At 40.3% G+C, this 17,606-nt stretch overlaps 1 protein-coding gene and 2 long non-coding RNA genes across 5 annotated transcripts in view; 1 reads left to right on the plus strand and 2 right to left on the minus strand.

Moving 5' to 3' along the window:
- The first annotated feature begins 80 nt into the window (after positions 1-80).
- LOC135309007 (uncharacterized) lies at positions 81-5,934 on the plus strand. The gene is made up of 2 exons (XR_010369336.1): positions 81-1,443; positions 1,587-5,934. It is a non-coding gene; the product is annotated as an uncharacterized LOC135309007 (long non-coding RNA).
- The window catches only part of ROCK1 (Rho associated coiled-coil containing protein kinase 1), an 83,888-nt gene continuing 71,400 nt past the window's right edge, over positions 5,119-17,606 (minus strand). Inside the window, exons 28-33 of one of the 3 annotated variants that reach the window (XM_064434760.1) lie at positions 17,227-17,297; positions 13,402-13,490; positions 12,191-12,269; positions 11,812-12,073; positions 10,832-11,039; positions 5,119-6,632 (exon numbers count right to left, since the gene is read on the minus strand). In XM_064434760.1, the coding sequence (XP_064290830.1) occupies positions 6,629-6,632; positions 10,832-11,039; positions 11,812-12,073; positions 12,191-12,269; positions 13,402-13,490; positions 17,227-17,297 (713 nt within the window). In that variant the 3' untranslated portion in view covers positions 5,119-6,628. Of the gene's footprint in view, positions 6,633-10,831; positions 11,040-11,811; positions 12,074-12,190; positions 12,270-13,401; positions 13,491-17,226; positions 17,298-17,606 lie in introns of those variants that run through there. The other 2 variants (XR_010369334.1, XR_010369333.1) reach the window with 2 other exon arrangements.
- On the minus strand, positions 6,639-8,395 carry LOC135309002 (uncharacterized). The gene is made up of 3 exons (XR_010369335.1): positions 7,828-8,395; positions 7,441-7,482; positions 6,639-7,079 (listed from the first exon to the last, which is right to left on the minus strand). It is a non-coding gene; the product is annotated as an uncharacterized LOC135309002 (long non-coding RNA).

Raw genomic sequence — 17,606 nt, forward strand, 5'->3', positions numbered from 1 at the left:
GCGGAAGCGGGGCGGGAGCAGTGCGCGCGCAGCGCCGGAACGGGCGGGGCCGGCGGCGGGAGCGGGCCCGGCCGGCAGCCCCCGCGGCTCTGGGCACCGCGGGCCGGGTCGGGCCGGGTCGGGGTCTGGAGCGGGCTCGGCCCGCAGCCCCTTGGTCCTGCGGGCCCCCGACCGCCAGGATGAGGTGCAGGCGGTGCTGGTGCCGCGGGCAGGAACGTCGGTGTGGAGGGCGCGGGGCTGGAGCGAGAGCGGGTTCGGGGATCGCCGGTGCAGCAGAGACAGGGGCTCTGGAGCCGGTCTAGAGGAGGGCAGCAAAGACGATGAAGGGACAGGAGCATCTCTGTCACGGTGACACGCTGAGAGCTGGGCCTGTTCAGCCTCGAGAAGAGACGACCAGAGAGGCCTCATCAATGTGTATAAATATCTAAAGGCAGGATGGAGCCAGGCTCTCCTTGGTGGTCACAAGCAATAGGCAAGAGGCAACTAGTGGCAGCTGGTGCACAGAAAATTCCACCTGAACACAAGAAAAATGTCCTTATTGTGTGGGTGACCCTGCACTGGAACAGATTTCGCAGACAGTTGTGGAGTCTTTCTGACTGGAGACATTCAAGAGCCACCTGGATGCTGTTCTGTGCAATGTGCCTCAGGATGACCCTGCTTGAGAAGGGAGGTTGGATAAGATTGGGGTTGGAGGTTGGACCCACTGTGCTCCCTCCCAGCCTCACCCATTCTGTGACTGTGATTCAATGAGAGCTGAACTGGGCTTTTGCACCCCCAGGGATCTGTCCAAAAGCTGTGATTGCACAAGGCAGAGGAAGGGAGGCAGAAAAAATAGAAAGGCTCTTGTGGATGAAATAGGTTTATAGGCAAGGGTGAAGTAGGAACAAAGATTATCAACATAAGGACTTCACTGGGAGGAGAGGAGATGAGTAATCAACCAGCAATGTAGAATAGGCTCAGTGATAGATAAGGAGCACTGAAGGATGGGTGTGATGGCAAGAGCCAGGAGCCTTCAGTGTGATAAACCCCAAGTCGTAAACATTGAAACCAGTAGATGTGGAGACCTGAATCTCAACTGCTTCTACAAAAACTCTTGGTATGTGGATGTGGTTAAAGAAACCTGAGCAGTGCTTTAAGATGTAAGGGAGAGAATGAGACAAGAGAGAAGCATCCCTTCCTTGGACCCCTCCTAACTTGCACCTCCAGAAACCCAATGCTCCTCTGCTGCTCACAGCTGCAGCTGTGAATCTGGCACAGCTTACACCGCTGTCTGGTTGTTGGTGTATGCACTTCTGGCCATACTTTTGCCAAAGAATTGATATCCTAAACAAGAAGGATCTTTTCCTTGCTGTCCCCCAAATGTGATTTTCAGTTCCAAACAGTAGGAAAATTAAATATAAAATGGCCATAGAAATAATCCAGGGTTTGAATGTAAGCCTTAAGGTGAAAGGCTTAGAAATTTCTGTCTTTTCAGTTTGTCATGGAGAAGAACAGGAAAAGTTGATTTTATTGTCCAGTGTAGGCTTCTAGATGGGACAAGGAGATTTGGGGCAGCAAGGATTACATTTCACAGAGAAGCTTCAAAGGGTGTTATCCTGAAATTTTGCTGCATTATCCTGGATCTTGAATTAAGATGAAGTTTACAATTACTAAAACGATTTAATTGTTAAAATTGACCAGCAAAAGTGATGAATATTTTGTTACTTGGACTTGCTTGAAAGAAGCTTTCTAGAAAAGCTTTGATCCAGCTCTAGGGTGAGACCATCTATTCAAGAGACAGCAGATCCCAGCTGCCTGCCTGTGAATTTACGTGGGGGATAACTCCAGTCAGATGTTTTGCTCTTTATACCAAAAGTGACATATGTAGAGTCACTTTTACTTGTGCCAGCTAAATGGAATGCTCTATGTTCTGAAGCTGCACTGAATCCTTCCCTTATGAGAAACTCTTAGCTGATCAGGGCTCAGGCAGTCACAGACCATGCATTTCCAGAATTTGGGAAAGGCACTAGAGGGTGCTGTGCTGAAGGAGAAGAAACGGGATTTGTATCATCAGGAAAAACCATCCCGACCTCTGCAAGGTGAAAATCTCCCTCTTTTTTCCTCTGAGACCATGTAGGCCTCTTCCTGCAGTAACAGCAGTGTGCCTTTTTCCTAAAGGAGGGGATCAATAGATGCTGGTTTTCCTGAATCTTACACAAGCTGACATAACTGACATAAGGAGACAAAGAGTGCAGCCTGATGTATAAATACAAACTTAATGACATTAAAATTGTAAAAGATTGGTTGAACATTATTAAATGCATCTTTTTTCTTAGTAAAGACAGGCCCCAGGAGAACCTTGGGAGGGGGCATGGGGACACTAGAAGTGTCCCCTGGCTGTGTCTCTGTGGCCTGTGACAGGGCCATCTGAGCAGGGCCCCTTCCCATCCTGAGCTGGTTGGATACAGGCCAGCTTGGATCCAAAAGCTGGGGCTGTGTCATCAGCACTGTAGGGCACGTAGGCCAACAGGCCTGGCAGGATTTATGAGTGCTGGAGGATGGCTCAGAGCAAGTCCAGATCTGTTTAGAAAAAGTTTTTAATGCTGTGGAAGCTCCTGGGGCCCGGTTCTGAGGAGCACAAGTGACAGGTGAACCCTCAGACAGTACAAGCAGGGGCTGTGATACAGCAGAAGGTGTGGGGAAGGAAACCAAACCCCTCGACAAGGCATGCTTTAGGCATCTGTGTGGTGCCTGGGACACAACAAAGATACACTTTAAATAACAGACACTTAGGACTTAAAATGCTGCATTTACATTTCTTGTTTCTCTAAAGGTCAAGATGAGTTACCCTCATTCAATACATTGGCAGGTGCACTTATTAATGTGTATTTGTGTATTTTGTTTTCTGTGGGGAACATAATGTTCTTGGGAACCTGTCAACCTAACAGAACGGTTTGGGTTGGAAGGGATCATGGGCAGGGATGCCACTTACTAGGTCATATTGCCCAGGGCCCCATCCAACCTGGCCATGAACACTTTTGGGGAGGAGGCAGCCACACTCCAGTGCATTTTCTGTATATCTTCGGTAAAGAAAATGTAGCAATCCAGGAGATGTTTAGAGTACCAACCCACCCCCCCCCCACACTCTTCCATTTTTGTGTTACATCTTCCATTTCAGCAATTTTCAAACATTTTACATTCTCAGTCACAAGTGTAAATCAAGGGGAAGGAACAAGAATAAAACTCTACCTGCGGTTTGGTTTTTTTTTATGTTTGTAATTAGTACATTAGAAAAATCCCAGCAGAGTTCACAAGCTCAGAGGGAAGCTCAGCTGCTGCCCCCTCCTCTTGCTGCACAATTCCCAATTTGCTTCTGGTTACAGCTTCAGTGGCTACAGTAGGAAAATGCCACCTTTGGAGGAGGCTGTATCCTTTATTACCAGGCTGTTTTGCTACAGTTAGCTATTCTTTCCAGTTTCTTTCCTGTTGCCTTCAGCAGGAATAGGGAGGCTTGAAGACAGGATCAGATTTTTCGCCTTCTACCACTATCAGTGAACCTAATACAGTCATAAAAAAGTGAAAAGGTGGAGCCAAATCAACAACAACAACAACAACAAAAAAAATCATGTAAGAATCTGAACTTTCTGATTTCTCAAGCAGCTTGTAAAACTACAGCTTCACCAGCATAAAGGCAGCCAGGGTGATTTATTCTGGCTCTTCACAGCTTACATGTTTCATATCTCTTGATGACTTTCAGTTGAGATTGTATGCATTACTTTTCCTAACAGTAGAAACATTTGGCTGCTTTTTTTTTTATTCAAAGTGTAGTTATTCCTGTAGATAGGCACCTTGCTTACAGTAAACAAGTGCCAACACCAGTGTACCAGAACACACAAACTGTAATTTGCACGTCTAGACTTTATTATTACGGCATTTTAGTTGCAATTTATCCCAGACACACAAGTCAATGTAATTTTACACTTCATTATGTCTGCTGCTGTTTTCCCAAGCAAATCAGCATTAAAAAAAAAAAAAACCTGCAGAACTTTAGCATTACTAAAAAACTCTGGAAATGACAGTAGGTGCCAGTCTGTAGAGCAAAAACCATTTTTCCACAATCCCTCTTCTCACTAGTCATCAGCTATTCATAACAGGGCTTATGCTATTTTTCAGATTCATGGAATATGAAATTATAAGATACTACTATTTATTAATAAATGACTCAACCAAAAGGTTTTGAGCCTGCAGAGGTAGCTAGTTACACAAAAGGAAAGCAGAAAAGCAATCCACAACCTAATCTGAGTCTAGAGAGACCACAGGCCTTTTCAACTGCTTCAGAATTCCTATTATAATGTATATATTTAAGTAAGATATGTTTGATCATCTTATTATATTTTCCCTTCCCAGTATGTGACAGGAGATTAAAGCAGATCATAATTATCCTTTATATTGCTTGACAAGCTCACCATCAGTGTGACAGGTGATCTGGAATGTTGTCTTCAGTGTGCTCCAACCACAGCTTTGACATCGCTGACGTTTCAGATACAGCAGGCTCAACACAGAGGAACTTGCTGAAGTTACCTCAGTGGCTTCTATTTATCTGTACTTCCCAGCTCTGTGACCTTCAAAGGACATACAGTCATTCACATGTCATTTGGCCTTACTGCTCTATTGTTCTGCAGGCCTTGGTGGATTTCCCAGGGAGATTTATGGACAGCTAGCTTCATGGGATGTACATGACTCTTCCAAAAAAGCCCAAACAAGCCTAATGCCAAAACCCCACACCAACAAAAACTGCCTTGTCTTTTGAACAGTGTTCCCTCCCACAAATGAGTGGAGTTTCTGAAACTCCAAACCTGCATCATGAAGGATGAAGCAATCACAAGACCAGTTCAGGGTGGCGGTTGAATAATAAATACAAATTAGGCTACTACAGCAGGCCATGAGAATAAGGAAATTAAAACATTATTTAATATGGTATTTACTTATTCATGAGGAATAGTAAAATAAAAAAAAAAACCTTCCAGACTGCCCTGGGCATTATGATGCAAATGCACCTTGTACTTGGGAACTGTTGCAATGTCTGAATGCTTAGAAATATGTATAAGCTGCAGTCAGGAGAAAACACCATGCCAGTCATTTTCAAATGGGTCTTTCCATAAATTACTTTATTTCTCATTAAATGAGCACAGAGTCATTACCATATTAATAACAGATATGTTTATTATTACATATCCATCAGTGCGGCTTTCAATACCACTTGAAACATGCAAATCGTCCTAAGGACGAATCAGTTTTCCAGTGCTTCTTATTTAATACACAACTGCAAAGCCATTATAAATTATTGAGGAGGTATTTGGTTAAGAAATAAAATAAAATAAAACCATACTGCCCATACCATGAATGTATTCCTGCTACAAAGCAAGAGTCTGACAGCATTTACTGAAATTCCTGAATTTCACCCAGAGCTTTTGCGTCTTTTTTTTCCTGCATTGCCTGCACATCTCTTGGCTTATGAACAAGAATCAGTCTTTCTTTGTAAGAGGAATTCTCACTCAAAGATTGTACTTAATTTAGAAATGCATCTAGCATCTACAATACTTCAACCAATTAAAGTTCAATAAAAACTACTGATAGGCAATAGTTTTTTAGAGGTTTCTTTTGCTTAGTTTTAGGTTTCTACATTTATCGACATGGCAATAATACAATTATCTCAAATTAAGGCACTAAAAGAACAATGTAAAACCAAGTAAAAGTGTTCTAAGAATAATTTACAGTTCAAACAGTGCATATATTTCTTAAAGGTTTGTTAACTTAATGTACGTTATCACTTAAAATTGTAAGGCAATACATTATACAGTAATAGAAATGATGTACCCCAAAATATGCTTCCAAACTCGGTGGTTCTTTTTACTGTTAGTTTCTAATGCCTCTAACAATAAAATAATTCAGTATGGCTTGGCAAAAATGCATAGATTAAAGGCAATTACTTGTTTTTCCCCCCTTTACAAACCTGCTGCATCAGTATTTTGTAAAGCATAATGCAAAATATTTAACACTTTGATCCATTCCATAGTGGGTGGTTAGCATTAAGGCTGTAAAGAACTCTGCAGTGAAGGCACTGAAGTTCAAGTGATAAGGCTTCATTTTAAGCTAGTTCTGCAGTCTTCAAGAGCACAACTTAAGAGTCTTGAAAGCAATTGCAGTCCTTCTCGCTGAGAAACCTTCCTCTTCTACTCCGTTTCATATGCTCATCTTGACATAAATATCCCCTTCACAGGGTTAACAGTCTTTTTCTTTCACTGGTACAAAGAAAGTTGGCTGCATTTCATTGTGACTGACAGGCTTTTTTGAAAAAATCCAAAAGGCAGCACCTTTTTTATATACCTAGCTAAGCTTTATTTGCTTTAACTTGCATTACATAGTAATAATTAATCTAATCTACCTTGAGGCAAACCCGCAATTAAACACCCTCAGCGTGCTTTTGTGCCAAAGCAAGGAGGAGACAGTAATAGCAATCTTAACCCTGAAGCCTGTGATAGTTACGTTGAAAGGAACAACAGCCCGTCTGCACTGCTCTGTGTGGTTAAAAAAAGCCCTGTTTCTCTGACTGCATCCCATGAGGTTCCATTAAGCACTGTACATGTGGTTAGCTGGAAGAAAAAAGAAAACAGACAATTAATAACAAATATAAAAATTAGCTTTGTAACACTAGTGTGTGTTTGCCAAGAGCCTCAGTGAAGAAAAGACTTGATTTTAACAGATTTTTTTTTGCAATTGACAAGGTGCAATACTAACATCATACCTACATAATCTTCCACAAACTGTTCTCAGTTTCAAACAACGTTAAGCAAACACAGAGATCAGACAGATGATAATATTACTGCAGCTTTACAAGTAAGCAATTAAGAGCCAACAATCATGGGTGTATTCATGGCAAATGCAAGGTGACCCTTTTTCACTTGCAGGACAAGAAAAGGCTCTCTAGGCTAAGAGCACGCACATGCAGTTGCAGAGCTCATCTGATGCACAGGAATTTTGGCTGGTTGGTTGTTTTCCTCTTCAAACATGCATTAACTTGACCAAGTGCCCAAGTCCAACTGTATTAAAACAAAAGATCTCAGCTGTGCTAATACAATGTGAATAAATCAGCAGACTGGAAGCTATAAAGTGTAGGTTCTGATCTCGAAGCAGTACTGCAAATGCCAGCAAGTTCATCATGAAGTTCTGATTCACTGTCATTAGTGGTAAGTTATTAAAATGAGGAATAGAACTGAGGATGAACTTTCATATGCAAAGCTCCTTTCAAGGGGTCTGAGACACCTCTCCATGAAGTCAAGGAAGCAGTGCCTACCGACTGCAAAGAAAGGTGGGTCAGACCCTGAATGAAATGTACTGAAATGTCTTTAAGCATGTGTTCAAGTCTGTATCCATTCAACAAACCAGTTAATGCCTGCTTACATGGTAGGACTCCATCACCGAGGGCAAGTTCTGCTATACTGTCTGACAAGAGAACAATTTTCAGATACTCAGTAAAAGCCAGATACATACATCCCATAAAAATCATTGCTCCTTCTCTTATTCCCACACTTAGATAAAGTGGTGGGGGAGGAGGAGAACTGCAGGATAAATGAGTCCATAGAGGCTGATACAACAATTGACTGCCTCCTGGGAGGAAAAGAGCCTGCTGCTCCTCTGCTTTATCACCTCCCTGACCCCAGCAGAGCATCCTCCTACTTACCTGTCCTCAGCTTTGGCAATCACTGCACTTCTCAGTACACTGATCTACTCACTAGCTTGGCACAGTTAGTCTACAGTTTTTGACAGTCAGGAAACTGAACTGTTTACCTTCATGGAAGGGTCCAAAATGGATCATTTCAAACTTATCTAGGATCCAAGGACAGAAAAGATGGAGAAGACAACAGAGAGGGAAAATCCTTCCGTTTAAGTAGGAACAGGCTGTCAAATGAGCTCAGCTACTGTGCTGAGCCTACCAGTTAAGTGTTCAGTATATAAGTTATACTGTGAATTTATTTAATAAGCCAAATTTAAACACCGGTACATTAGAAGTGAATTTTCCTAAAAAAAAAAAATTAAAAAAAAAAAAAAAATCCATTGCCTCTTCTTTTTAAACACACAGGACAGAATATGTAGTGGTATCAGGGCCTAGGCTGGACATAGTCCATCCCAGCACTACTTGTCTAGTTCATAGATACAACTCACAAAAAATTTGTCTGAGAAAACCACAAAAATGTCCACAGTGCAACTGCCAGAATGAAGAGTTCCAACCTGGTCTTTTTTTTAATGCTTCTCTGCTCAGTGGAACTCTGAATCTTTTCACTGTTTGCTCACATTGCTCTGCAGGTGCCAGGCAGGCCCCACTACACTCCAGTCAACCCAGTGCCAGAGTGTGTCACAAAGACACCCAGGGAGCTCCCTGAGCACCAGGGCAGTGCAAGGGCCCCCACCTGCCTCTTGCAGACATCTCCAGGCAGCATGACAGGCAGGAGCACACACACACAGCACTCCTGCTGCTCAAGAGCTGTGCCTCTCTAAATGGCTTATGCCCAACAAGACTCTTTCTCCACAATCAATGACTACAATATGCAGCATTAAAACAGAGTTTCTTACAATTAATTACATGTTCTAAGAAGCTCTGTCAGTATTTGATACCATCAAGAAGCAAGATATCAGTTATGTCATCAAGTTCACTGATGGATTTGGGGTCAGTCTAGAAGAGTAATATAAATATTAACTGTTTGATCCATGTCACGGCTTGTCAGATAAATTCAAGAAGCTAAAGAGGTAAGATACCATGCAGGTATTAACTTCAGAATTGACAGAAAACCTAAGAGCTTTATTTCTTCCTAAGAACTTGGAAGATCTCCTTGGGTGATGGAGAAAGGTGTGAGCAGAGGCTGCACACCAGAGCAGCTGGAGAAAATGCAAGGCTGCAGTATTTGGAACAACTGATCTGACTTGACATCCACTTATGCAAGACCATCATCATCACCCTTCCTCCTTTTGTTCTTGAGGCTCTCCCCCAAACCTCTGTAACTTTGGAATCCAACAGAAAATCCCAAGCTTTTCTCCTGTGGATTTATGGTTGGATTGTTTTTGTTGTCATGCTTTGGATTTTTTGGCTTTCCTTTAGGCAAAACATTCCTGGATTAATTTTCTGCTGAAAAACAGATCAGTTCACTCTGGTAATCTGTGAAGCATGAACTGAATCAAGATAAAACTCAGGAATGTGCAGCTGTCCTCCTTCTGGTGCTGGTGAGCTAGTAGACTAATTGTATCTTTAGGATCTTAAAAACAGAGCTTTAATAATGGTGTTTCTCATTTTTTAAAGAAGTTCCATTCCCTACTTGTGCATTTCTGTGATTCTGTAACACTCTCAACAGGACAATGCTAACAGTATTAATAACAGCAATAGTCTGGGTACCTGATGTCCCCAAAAATACCCATTCCTTTAAGAGTTACTGTAAGCTTTCAAATATCCAAATCTGCTCCTTCTATAACAGATTAGCTGCACACTTATCCTTGCAACTCCAAACCAGCACTTCTATTAAGACAGAGTGAAACAATCAATTAATTGGTTTAAGAGAATGGATTTTTCTCCCAAAAGAGTATGCATGAAAGCTGGTTATTACAGCTACCAGAGGACCTTGCAAGGATAAAATGGAGAGCATACTCAGACTGCAATTCAAAGAGGTTTTGGAAGAAAAAGTCTATCACTCTAAATATCCAAAGGTGAAATAAAGAAGTATGGGATTATCTTGAAGGCCTTCAAGAATGTATTAGGCCTTCATGAATATATTATGATCTCAAAACTATGATCCCTGGGAGTGTTCAAGGCCAGGCTGGATGGGGCCCTAAGCATCCTGATCCACCCTGGCAGAGTGGGTTTGAACTAGATGATCTTCAAGGTCCCTTCCAACCCAAACCATTCTAGCATCACTTATGTTTTAGAATGGAAGTCTTGGGGACAAGAAAATCAATGTCCTTTTTGTCTTTCATATTTTTTCTCATCTGCTCCCTTCAAGGAGGATGTTTCATGATATACCTCATGTCTCCTTATATGCACAAGTCTGCTTTTACTGCATTTCATGCCAGGAATGTTTGGTAGCCCTGCCAATCTGGGAGGACTCTTTTCTTACTGAGACAATAGTTTCTACTCCATACTGTCAATTCATTCAGTTATTTGGGGAGAAAACAACACACAGACTGTATCAGGAAGCTAATAAAGGTCAGAATCAGATTATAGCAACCTAAGCATTAAAACGTGTATTTTACACCATGTCGTGGTTAATGCATACGGTCACAAATAGTTTACAAAAACAACTGCTGGGATAGAAGACAAATGGGAATGAGTAAGCAGGGAGGAAGAACAGAATTAATACTTAATTAGCCTCACAACAAAAGAATTGGCCTAACAACAGACAGAATCTGTAAGTTTCTCATTTCAGCCCCATTTGCAGAAGACTTCTAGCATACACAAGCTCTGAGTCAATCCATGGATGGGATGACTGTGGATCACCCTTGCTGCTAAATGCCTTTACTGACATATCCACTGGGCCTAGCTCTAAACAGGAAAAAAACCCAGCTCCCTCCCAAGCACTGGCAGGCCAGGTACCACCTCCATGGTACCTTTCCAAATGTGAAGAGCTGATAAATTTACTGTAGTAACAGGAGAATTCTGCTCCTTCCTTTGGGATTTGAACAAAGATTTAGATCAGCACTTCAACAGCCATAACAATGGAATTATTTCACAATTCCACATGCAATAGGACTAAAGATGGAGCGGTTTTTTAGCCAAGAGGATCTGTAGTTTTTGTAGCTTATTTCTCACCTAGCTTTTCCAGAAGTATTTTTAACAACTTTTCGGAATGACTGGTTTGCTGAGGATCTTGTAGACAAAGTTCTAGGAGAAGCACGAACAAAAGAAGATGGTGGTGTCTTAGGGATCTTCTTTACTAAATGTGTCACCCACTTCTTCTGTTCATCTTGACAGGATGCCAACAAGAGCATATCTCTTGCTGTAGTTACATCATAACTCACTACAAGGAAAAAGGAGAAAGATGATTCAGTGAAAACCCGGGCTCCTTTTCAAAGTAAGAGTTATGGCACACCAACTGTGCCACTGGAAGGAACAATGGCACCTATATACATTCTTGTACTGGGTTTGTTTATATCTTTTTGGAAGACAACAAACAGCAGGGAGGATTATGAATATAATGTTTTTCATGACTTGTCATTCTGCATTAAGATTCTTGAGTCTTAACATGAACATTTGAGAAATGAGAAACTTAAACTAATTACAATTTTAATAAGCTGAAGAGTTGTGTGGGTGCCTTATGGCCAAGTTCCAGAGTACATACCCTGAATGCTCCACTTCACAGAGGAGAAACTTTTGCTCCAGTCTGTGAGGTAGCTGAAGAACCACTCTGCAAGGCCTCAGCAGAGCTTGCTGATGCAGCCACTGCAATTGTTCCCACCACGGGTCAGGTATGAGAGCAGAGGGAACGGTGAGGGCACCAAGGAGCTGCCCAGTACCTGGGCATAAACCTCTAGGGAACCTTGTGCTCTCAAGGCCCTCAGCAGAGCTCCACCAGGTACACCACAGTCCTCCCTACAGAGGTTTGCCACAGCTGCCTGTTCATAAACAGTGTAACAGCCTATTGCTTTAGTAGCAATTTCCACATTTAAAGTCACTGAACTTCAGTTTTAAGTTTAAAATTAAACTGAAGTGCTTTTATTCACCTCCAGTAGTTCAGCAGGTTTGGCTTAACCACATGGAGAATACAGAACAGAAAAAACCCATGAGTATACCTTTACACGGTGCAATTAATTCCTCCTTTTTATCCAAGTGGTCTCTGTGGCACTTCACATGGCATCTTCGACATTCTAGGGCAGCAGGGGGTTTAAAGACATGCCAGAGAGGTTTGGCACAGGCCTCACAGTTGGCTGGAAAGTGGTATAACGTGGGAATAAATTCATGGCCTTTGTGATTTAGAAAATTTGTCTTCTCTGCCGGCTGTACTGGTTCTACCTCCAAATCCTTCCTGCATTCCCCCTCATTAGCATAGAGAATCTGAAAAAGAACACTGCTGTGTTATTCTTGAAGCACTAAGTACTTTTATACCCTTTCCAAAGAAGCCACCACTTTTGCAAGAGAGTTGAATTGACAGGAGAATATACTTCTTTTTACCTGGAATATTTTAGGAATTTCTTCAGTTTCAGCTCTATATACATCTCCTTGAGTTACAGGCCGGACATGAAACAGCTTACTAGATTAGAAGAAACATTAATCAGAAAATGCTAAAAAGTTATGTATGGTTCAGAACAATTATCAAACTGCTTTGAAGTTCTTAGAAATTATGCAAGCAACACAACCTACTTCAACACTGCAATATGATTTTGGGAACTAATTCATAAACCATACCAATTTTGTCTACCCACGTAAGACCAAAATATTTCACAGCATGGAAAGAAGGTTATCTTACAATGGATTCAAGATCCATCATGATAAATTTACTTAAGATAAAGGCTTTCAAATACTTCCTCAAAACACTAGGAAGTCTAACATTATTGCTAGAAAAGCTTAGTGAAAACCTGGATGAAAGTAACCATATTAAGTAGAATACTATCCAGTAGTTTTTTTACTAAATCATGTTATGGCTTGATGAACAATCTGTGCCAAAACATCACAAAAGGAAATCTGGGGCACCAGCTGTTGAAAAAAACTATTTAAATTGGAACAAACATCCTGTGGGTCAAGACTCTTAAGTCCACCTCTCCCAAGATCCTGTTTTCAGCCATGGCTGTAGCAGGTATTTAGGAAAAGAGAGTACAAAACAGTTCTAACAGAAAATAACCCTTTTCCTGGTTATGAGCAATTGGCAGCTGAAGCACTTCCTGAGTTTGAGAGTCCTTCCAGACCACTGTATTTGTTATTCCCTGATACATCTATTCATGAATTCTAAAACCATTTTTCAATTACTATTCTGTAAGATCCCATAATGTCAATCAGCTGTTCAAACACCACAGTCGTGTACCAGTGAAGGGCTTCAGTGATATTTGATACCATTTTCCTTATGTATAACCAATGTAAAGGAACCACAATTAATATATTTTACCACTTTAAACAGAAAACAGCTGGAAAAGTTAGAAATGCTTTGGACTAGAACAGCAATGATCCTTTCTCTTTTTTCTCTAACTTATAGCAATCATAGGACAAAGAGCAAGTACTGTCAAAGTTCTGTTAATGGTAAAATACAGATAGACATTTTCCAGCTAGCATGGGAAATTAAGAATTATTTATGGAATTTTTATTTCAAGCTTCTGGATTTGCTATCTGCTATTTCACACACAACACTCTTTTGTCAACTTGTATCCAAAACTAACAATGACTTTACTTACTCTATATCTAGTACCATAGATGGATTAGACTGGTCCTTGTCTTTTTCATCATTGTAGAACAGTATCTTTTTACTGCTCACCACCACATACTGTGGAAAGAAAGGGTAAAACAGTTGAAATCGCATTTTAAAAAGCAATTTATTTATCCTAATGTACTCCCACATACACATAAAAAGCCAGAGTAAATGAAAGGTTTCAAATTAACATCAGGAGATATTCAAATCAACCTGAAGGCAGCTATACTACAGACAGCTCTGCAGTGATACAGTTGCAGCTGACTGAATTGTCCCTGGATCACTCTAAAATGCTTGTGATGACTCTGCAAGTCCATCTGTACACAAACTCACAAATTGCAGTTGCTACTAGCAGGTCACTAGGAAATGTACTATATCACTGAGAGTGACACAAAGCAAAAGCTATCACTTATTGATAATGTAAAAAACTTCTCTAGTTCTACAGGCCTGCAGGACTCACTGGCACTTCACACCAAACTGCTGGTAGGCTAAAACAGAGTCCTATGGCTCCTACTACTTCCTACACTTCCAATTTAATAGACTGGTAAAATAAACAGCTAAAATGAATTAGCAGAAACACAGGTCTGGTGCCAGTGAATACACTGAGATAGTTAAGATCAAACACCTCTAACCTAAGCACATCCCAGTAAGTTCAAGACTGGTATTCACTGTCTGCTGCTCTTCACTGGGAGTTGCTAGTCTAACATATTTGCTGGAGCTGTCCACAAGCATAAGCCCAGTGACAGCTGTGGCTGTTCCCTCCCCTGCAGTTTCAAATGTTTTAGAAGGAACTGTAAGATATAAGACACTAAGGAGGATTAAAAGGAGGCAAACTGGCAGCTCTGACTACCCTGATCTCCTGATTCACAAATAATATAACCCAGAAGAACAGAAAAGCATGAGAGTGAATGCACCAATAGTTCATCTTGAATCCAGTACTGGCAGGTAACTGGATGGGTTTCTGCACAATGCAGATACTGATAATTTGAATAAATGCCTACTTCTTATACAAAGGAAGGTTTCAACCTCATTTTACATAGCACTTGAAGCTGACCTCAAAACCTGAGTATGAAAGTCACCTTAAGTTTATACAACAGCATTTTTAAAATGTGCTGTGCAAGGTGTGAGCTACAGTTGTAAATCTCAGTTACTGAAATGCACCTATAAAACGTCATGAAAGGGCATTCTGTCACAATTCCTTAATAGAAAGCCTGATCAGTTTGAGTAAGTACTAAATGTGAGCCTCTCGTGATTTTTCCCATTGAACAAAAAGACTGTACTTCAATTCCTTTATCCACTCCAATAGAAAACTAATGCCTTTTTCATCTTTGAAGAGTGCACCTCTGCCTTTCAGAGATAAGAGCAAGCCCTTCAGATGACAACTATCACAAATGCAAATTCTGACTGTAAAGGGATTCAATTATCACACTCTATATAAGCCCTGGTAAAAGAACAATATAACCTCACCAAAAAAAAGTTATGTACAACAGTGTCAATATCCTGTTGTGAACATATTAAAAAATCTTCTGACAGTAGTTCTCTTTTACAGTAGTTTTTGAAGGATATTATATCATCCTTATTTGGGATGAAATTAAGTTCCAAATAAAAAATAAGAGTAACCCATTTCAATGTTAGCTTTAGGTATAACTGAAGTGTTTATTCTCAAGTAAGTTTTCCACACTCACCCCTCCCTAACTTAAGCTAAGTAACACAGAGGGCATCAGGCAAAAACATCAGTGCTACTGACATTTGAGTCAGAAATGCAGCAGCTCAAATTTTAACAACTCAGGCATCAATCCAATTACACTCCTAATATGATTTTGCTTTTCCTTTAATTTAATCTGCACATGCCTATATTTGAGGTTGCATATACCTCCTACTTTCACAAAACTGAAACTGCAGTAGAATTAGGAAGAGAAGCACCTGAGGAGGCTGACCACCTGCCAGCTTGTTTCAGCTGCAACAGTCGCTGAAACAAGTTCAGTTCAGCCAACAGAATGTACATGTGAGTGAACACAGTCCCTCCCTACTGTGTCTCACTGATATGAAACTCAGCTAGTTAAGGAACCTTATCAGTACAATTTATTTCATGACTGAGCCACCCATCTGCAGCTCAAATTCCTCCGAAGTGTGAGCATATTCAAACTAGGGAAGTGTTGGAAAGGAATGGATTAACTGCCTAAAATATCTTGAGGCAAGTAAATATGCCTATACTGGGCATGCCTGAAGAAATTCTGATAGTCTTTCACTGGAGAAGCTGCATTTATCAGGAGTTTAAAATTTCATTTGTCAGAGAATGCAAATATAATCTCGATTTTTAAAAAAGGGTACTTAGAAGCATTCTATCAGAAAAATGACACAATATTTTATATAATCCGGAACAGAACAAAGCTACCTGATTTGTGCCAGGCACCATCAATTCTATAACAAGAGGATTCAAGCAGCCTTAGCAGTCAAACAGAACTACAGGAAGCATCTGCCATTTGGTTTTGTTCCTGGTGGTGAACACTTTTTTTGTGGGTAAAGCACCTTCTCTTTCTGTATACTTCTGCTATTAATATTGTTGGTTTTATTGTGCTTGCCTTAGTCTTGCTTTGTGCTTTCAGTAAACTGTTTAACTCAACCCATAAATTCTGCTTTTGTTCCTCCCTTACCCAAAGGGGTGGGGGAAAGGTGACTGGCCATTAGTTGAAATAGGGCAAAACTTATCACTCGCTCCCAGCAAGCCAGAATAGGCGGTGGTTTTAACTTACAGACAAACCACCAAAGCCTGACATTGATGTAAAAATAGGTGGGTCTGGAACTCAAACACTTGGAGTGTTTAAAGAAGGCCATGGAAGCCCACTGAAAATAGCAGTACTTAAAGAGTAGAGCAGCTAAAGACCCAATACAAACCCTCAAGTGCTTCTGTGACAGGAATGAATCCCTTCTCCCTTAAATTTTATAGGAATCATTTCCAGCTGTTGTAGAATGTGAATATAAATAGGAGCATTTGAGAAATACCTTTCAACAAGAATCAGAAAATTACTTCAAAAGTGTCATTAATAACTCAGTAATTCCCAGTAGCAGGCTTTGAATATAAAGAAGATGAAGGAAAAGAAACTGTTTAATACAATAAGTTTTTAAAATTTAAAAAATTCTAGAGACCATGTTCACTTTTGTATTTAGTTGTACTAAAAGATGATCAAAGGGGGAAAGTGAGAAGCCAGAAAAGATAATCAGAAATTGGTTCCAAGTATCTCAATTTGAACATTGGATGTTTCAAAGAAACAGATCATAACCTTTGCAGAGGCAAAACAAAAAACTGCTTTGTTTGGAGTGGGAATTCTGGCACAGAGATCACGTTACTGAAAGAAAATCAGTTATTTTTAAGAGAAAACAATCATTTTAAAGGTAAGGGAGACAGAAACCTCCTTGGAAATCATGTGTAGCAAGTTAGAGTGTGATGCACTCTTCCATGACCCTCAGTACATTTAAGTGTGGTATTCCCTATTCTCTGCTGCCAAGTTGCACAAAGAGGTTCTTTTTCAGTGACAGAATTATAAAGATGCTTACTCAAAGAAGAAACGTGATTTTTAATGGTCCCAAGATGCTCACTGTAAAGCATTTGTAAATTTGCATGATGTCATTACTAAAGGTTTCATACTGAACTTGAATTTTCTTGAGTTTTTTTTCTTCAATCATGTACAAACACTAAATTACTTTTAATTATTTTGTTTGTTTCTTAAATACAAGTTGTAAAATCTATTCACCACATGCCTAGAAACTTTTCCAAGGAAACTGAGGAAGAAAGGAAAAAAGGCATCTGTACCTGTTTCTTCCAGCCATGCCGCCTTATATTTCCTTTGTTTGGTACTGAAAGCCAACCTTCAAGTCTTGATTCTGGTTTTAAAAAATGCATATTTAATAATTTTGTGTATTTATAATATTAAAGCAGAATAGCACAAAAGCAAACTACTACTAGAAAGGAAGATGTACTACATGCAGTAATGAGCAATTACCTATTCAGCAAAGCAGAATAAAAAGCACAGCTAAATAAAATGAAGATATAAGCATTTAATTCATGCTTCATCACAAGCCAACATCTGATTACATCGTTACTGCACAATAAAAGTAAAGCTGTTTTCCTTGATGCCAATATCCAACATTGTATGTAAATAGTTTGCAAACAGCCAGGCAGGAAAGACTTTG

Source organism: Passer domesticus, chromosome 1 (genome assembly GCF_036417665.1).
Source record: "Passer domesticus isolate bPasDom1 chromosome 1, bPasDom1.hap1, whole genome shotgun sequence".
Lineage (NCBI taxonomy): Eukaryota > Metazoa > Chordata > Aves > Passeriformes > Passeridae > Passer > Passer domesticus.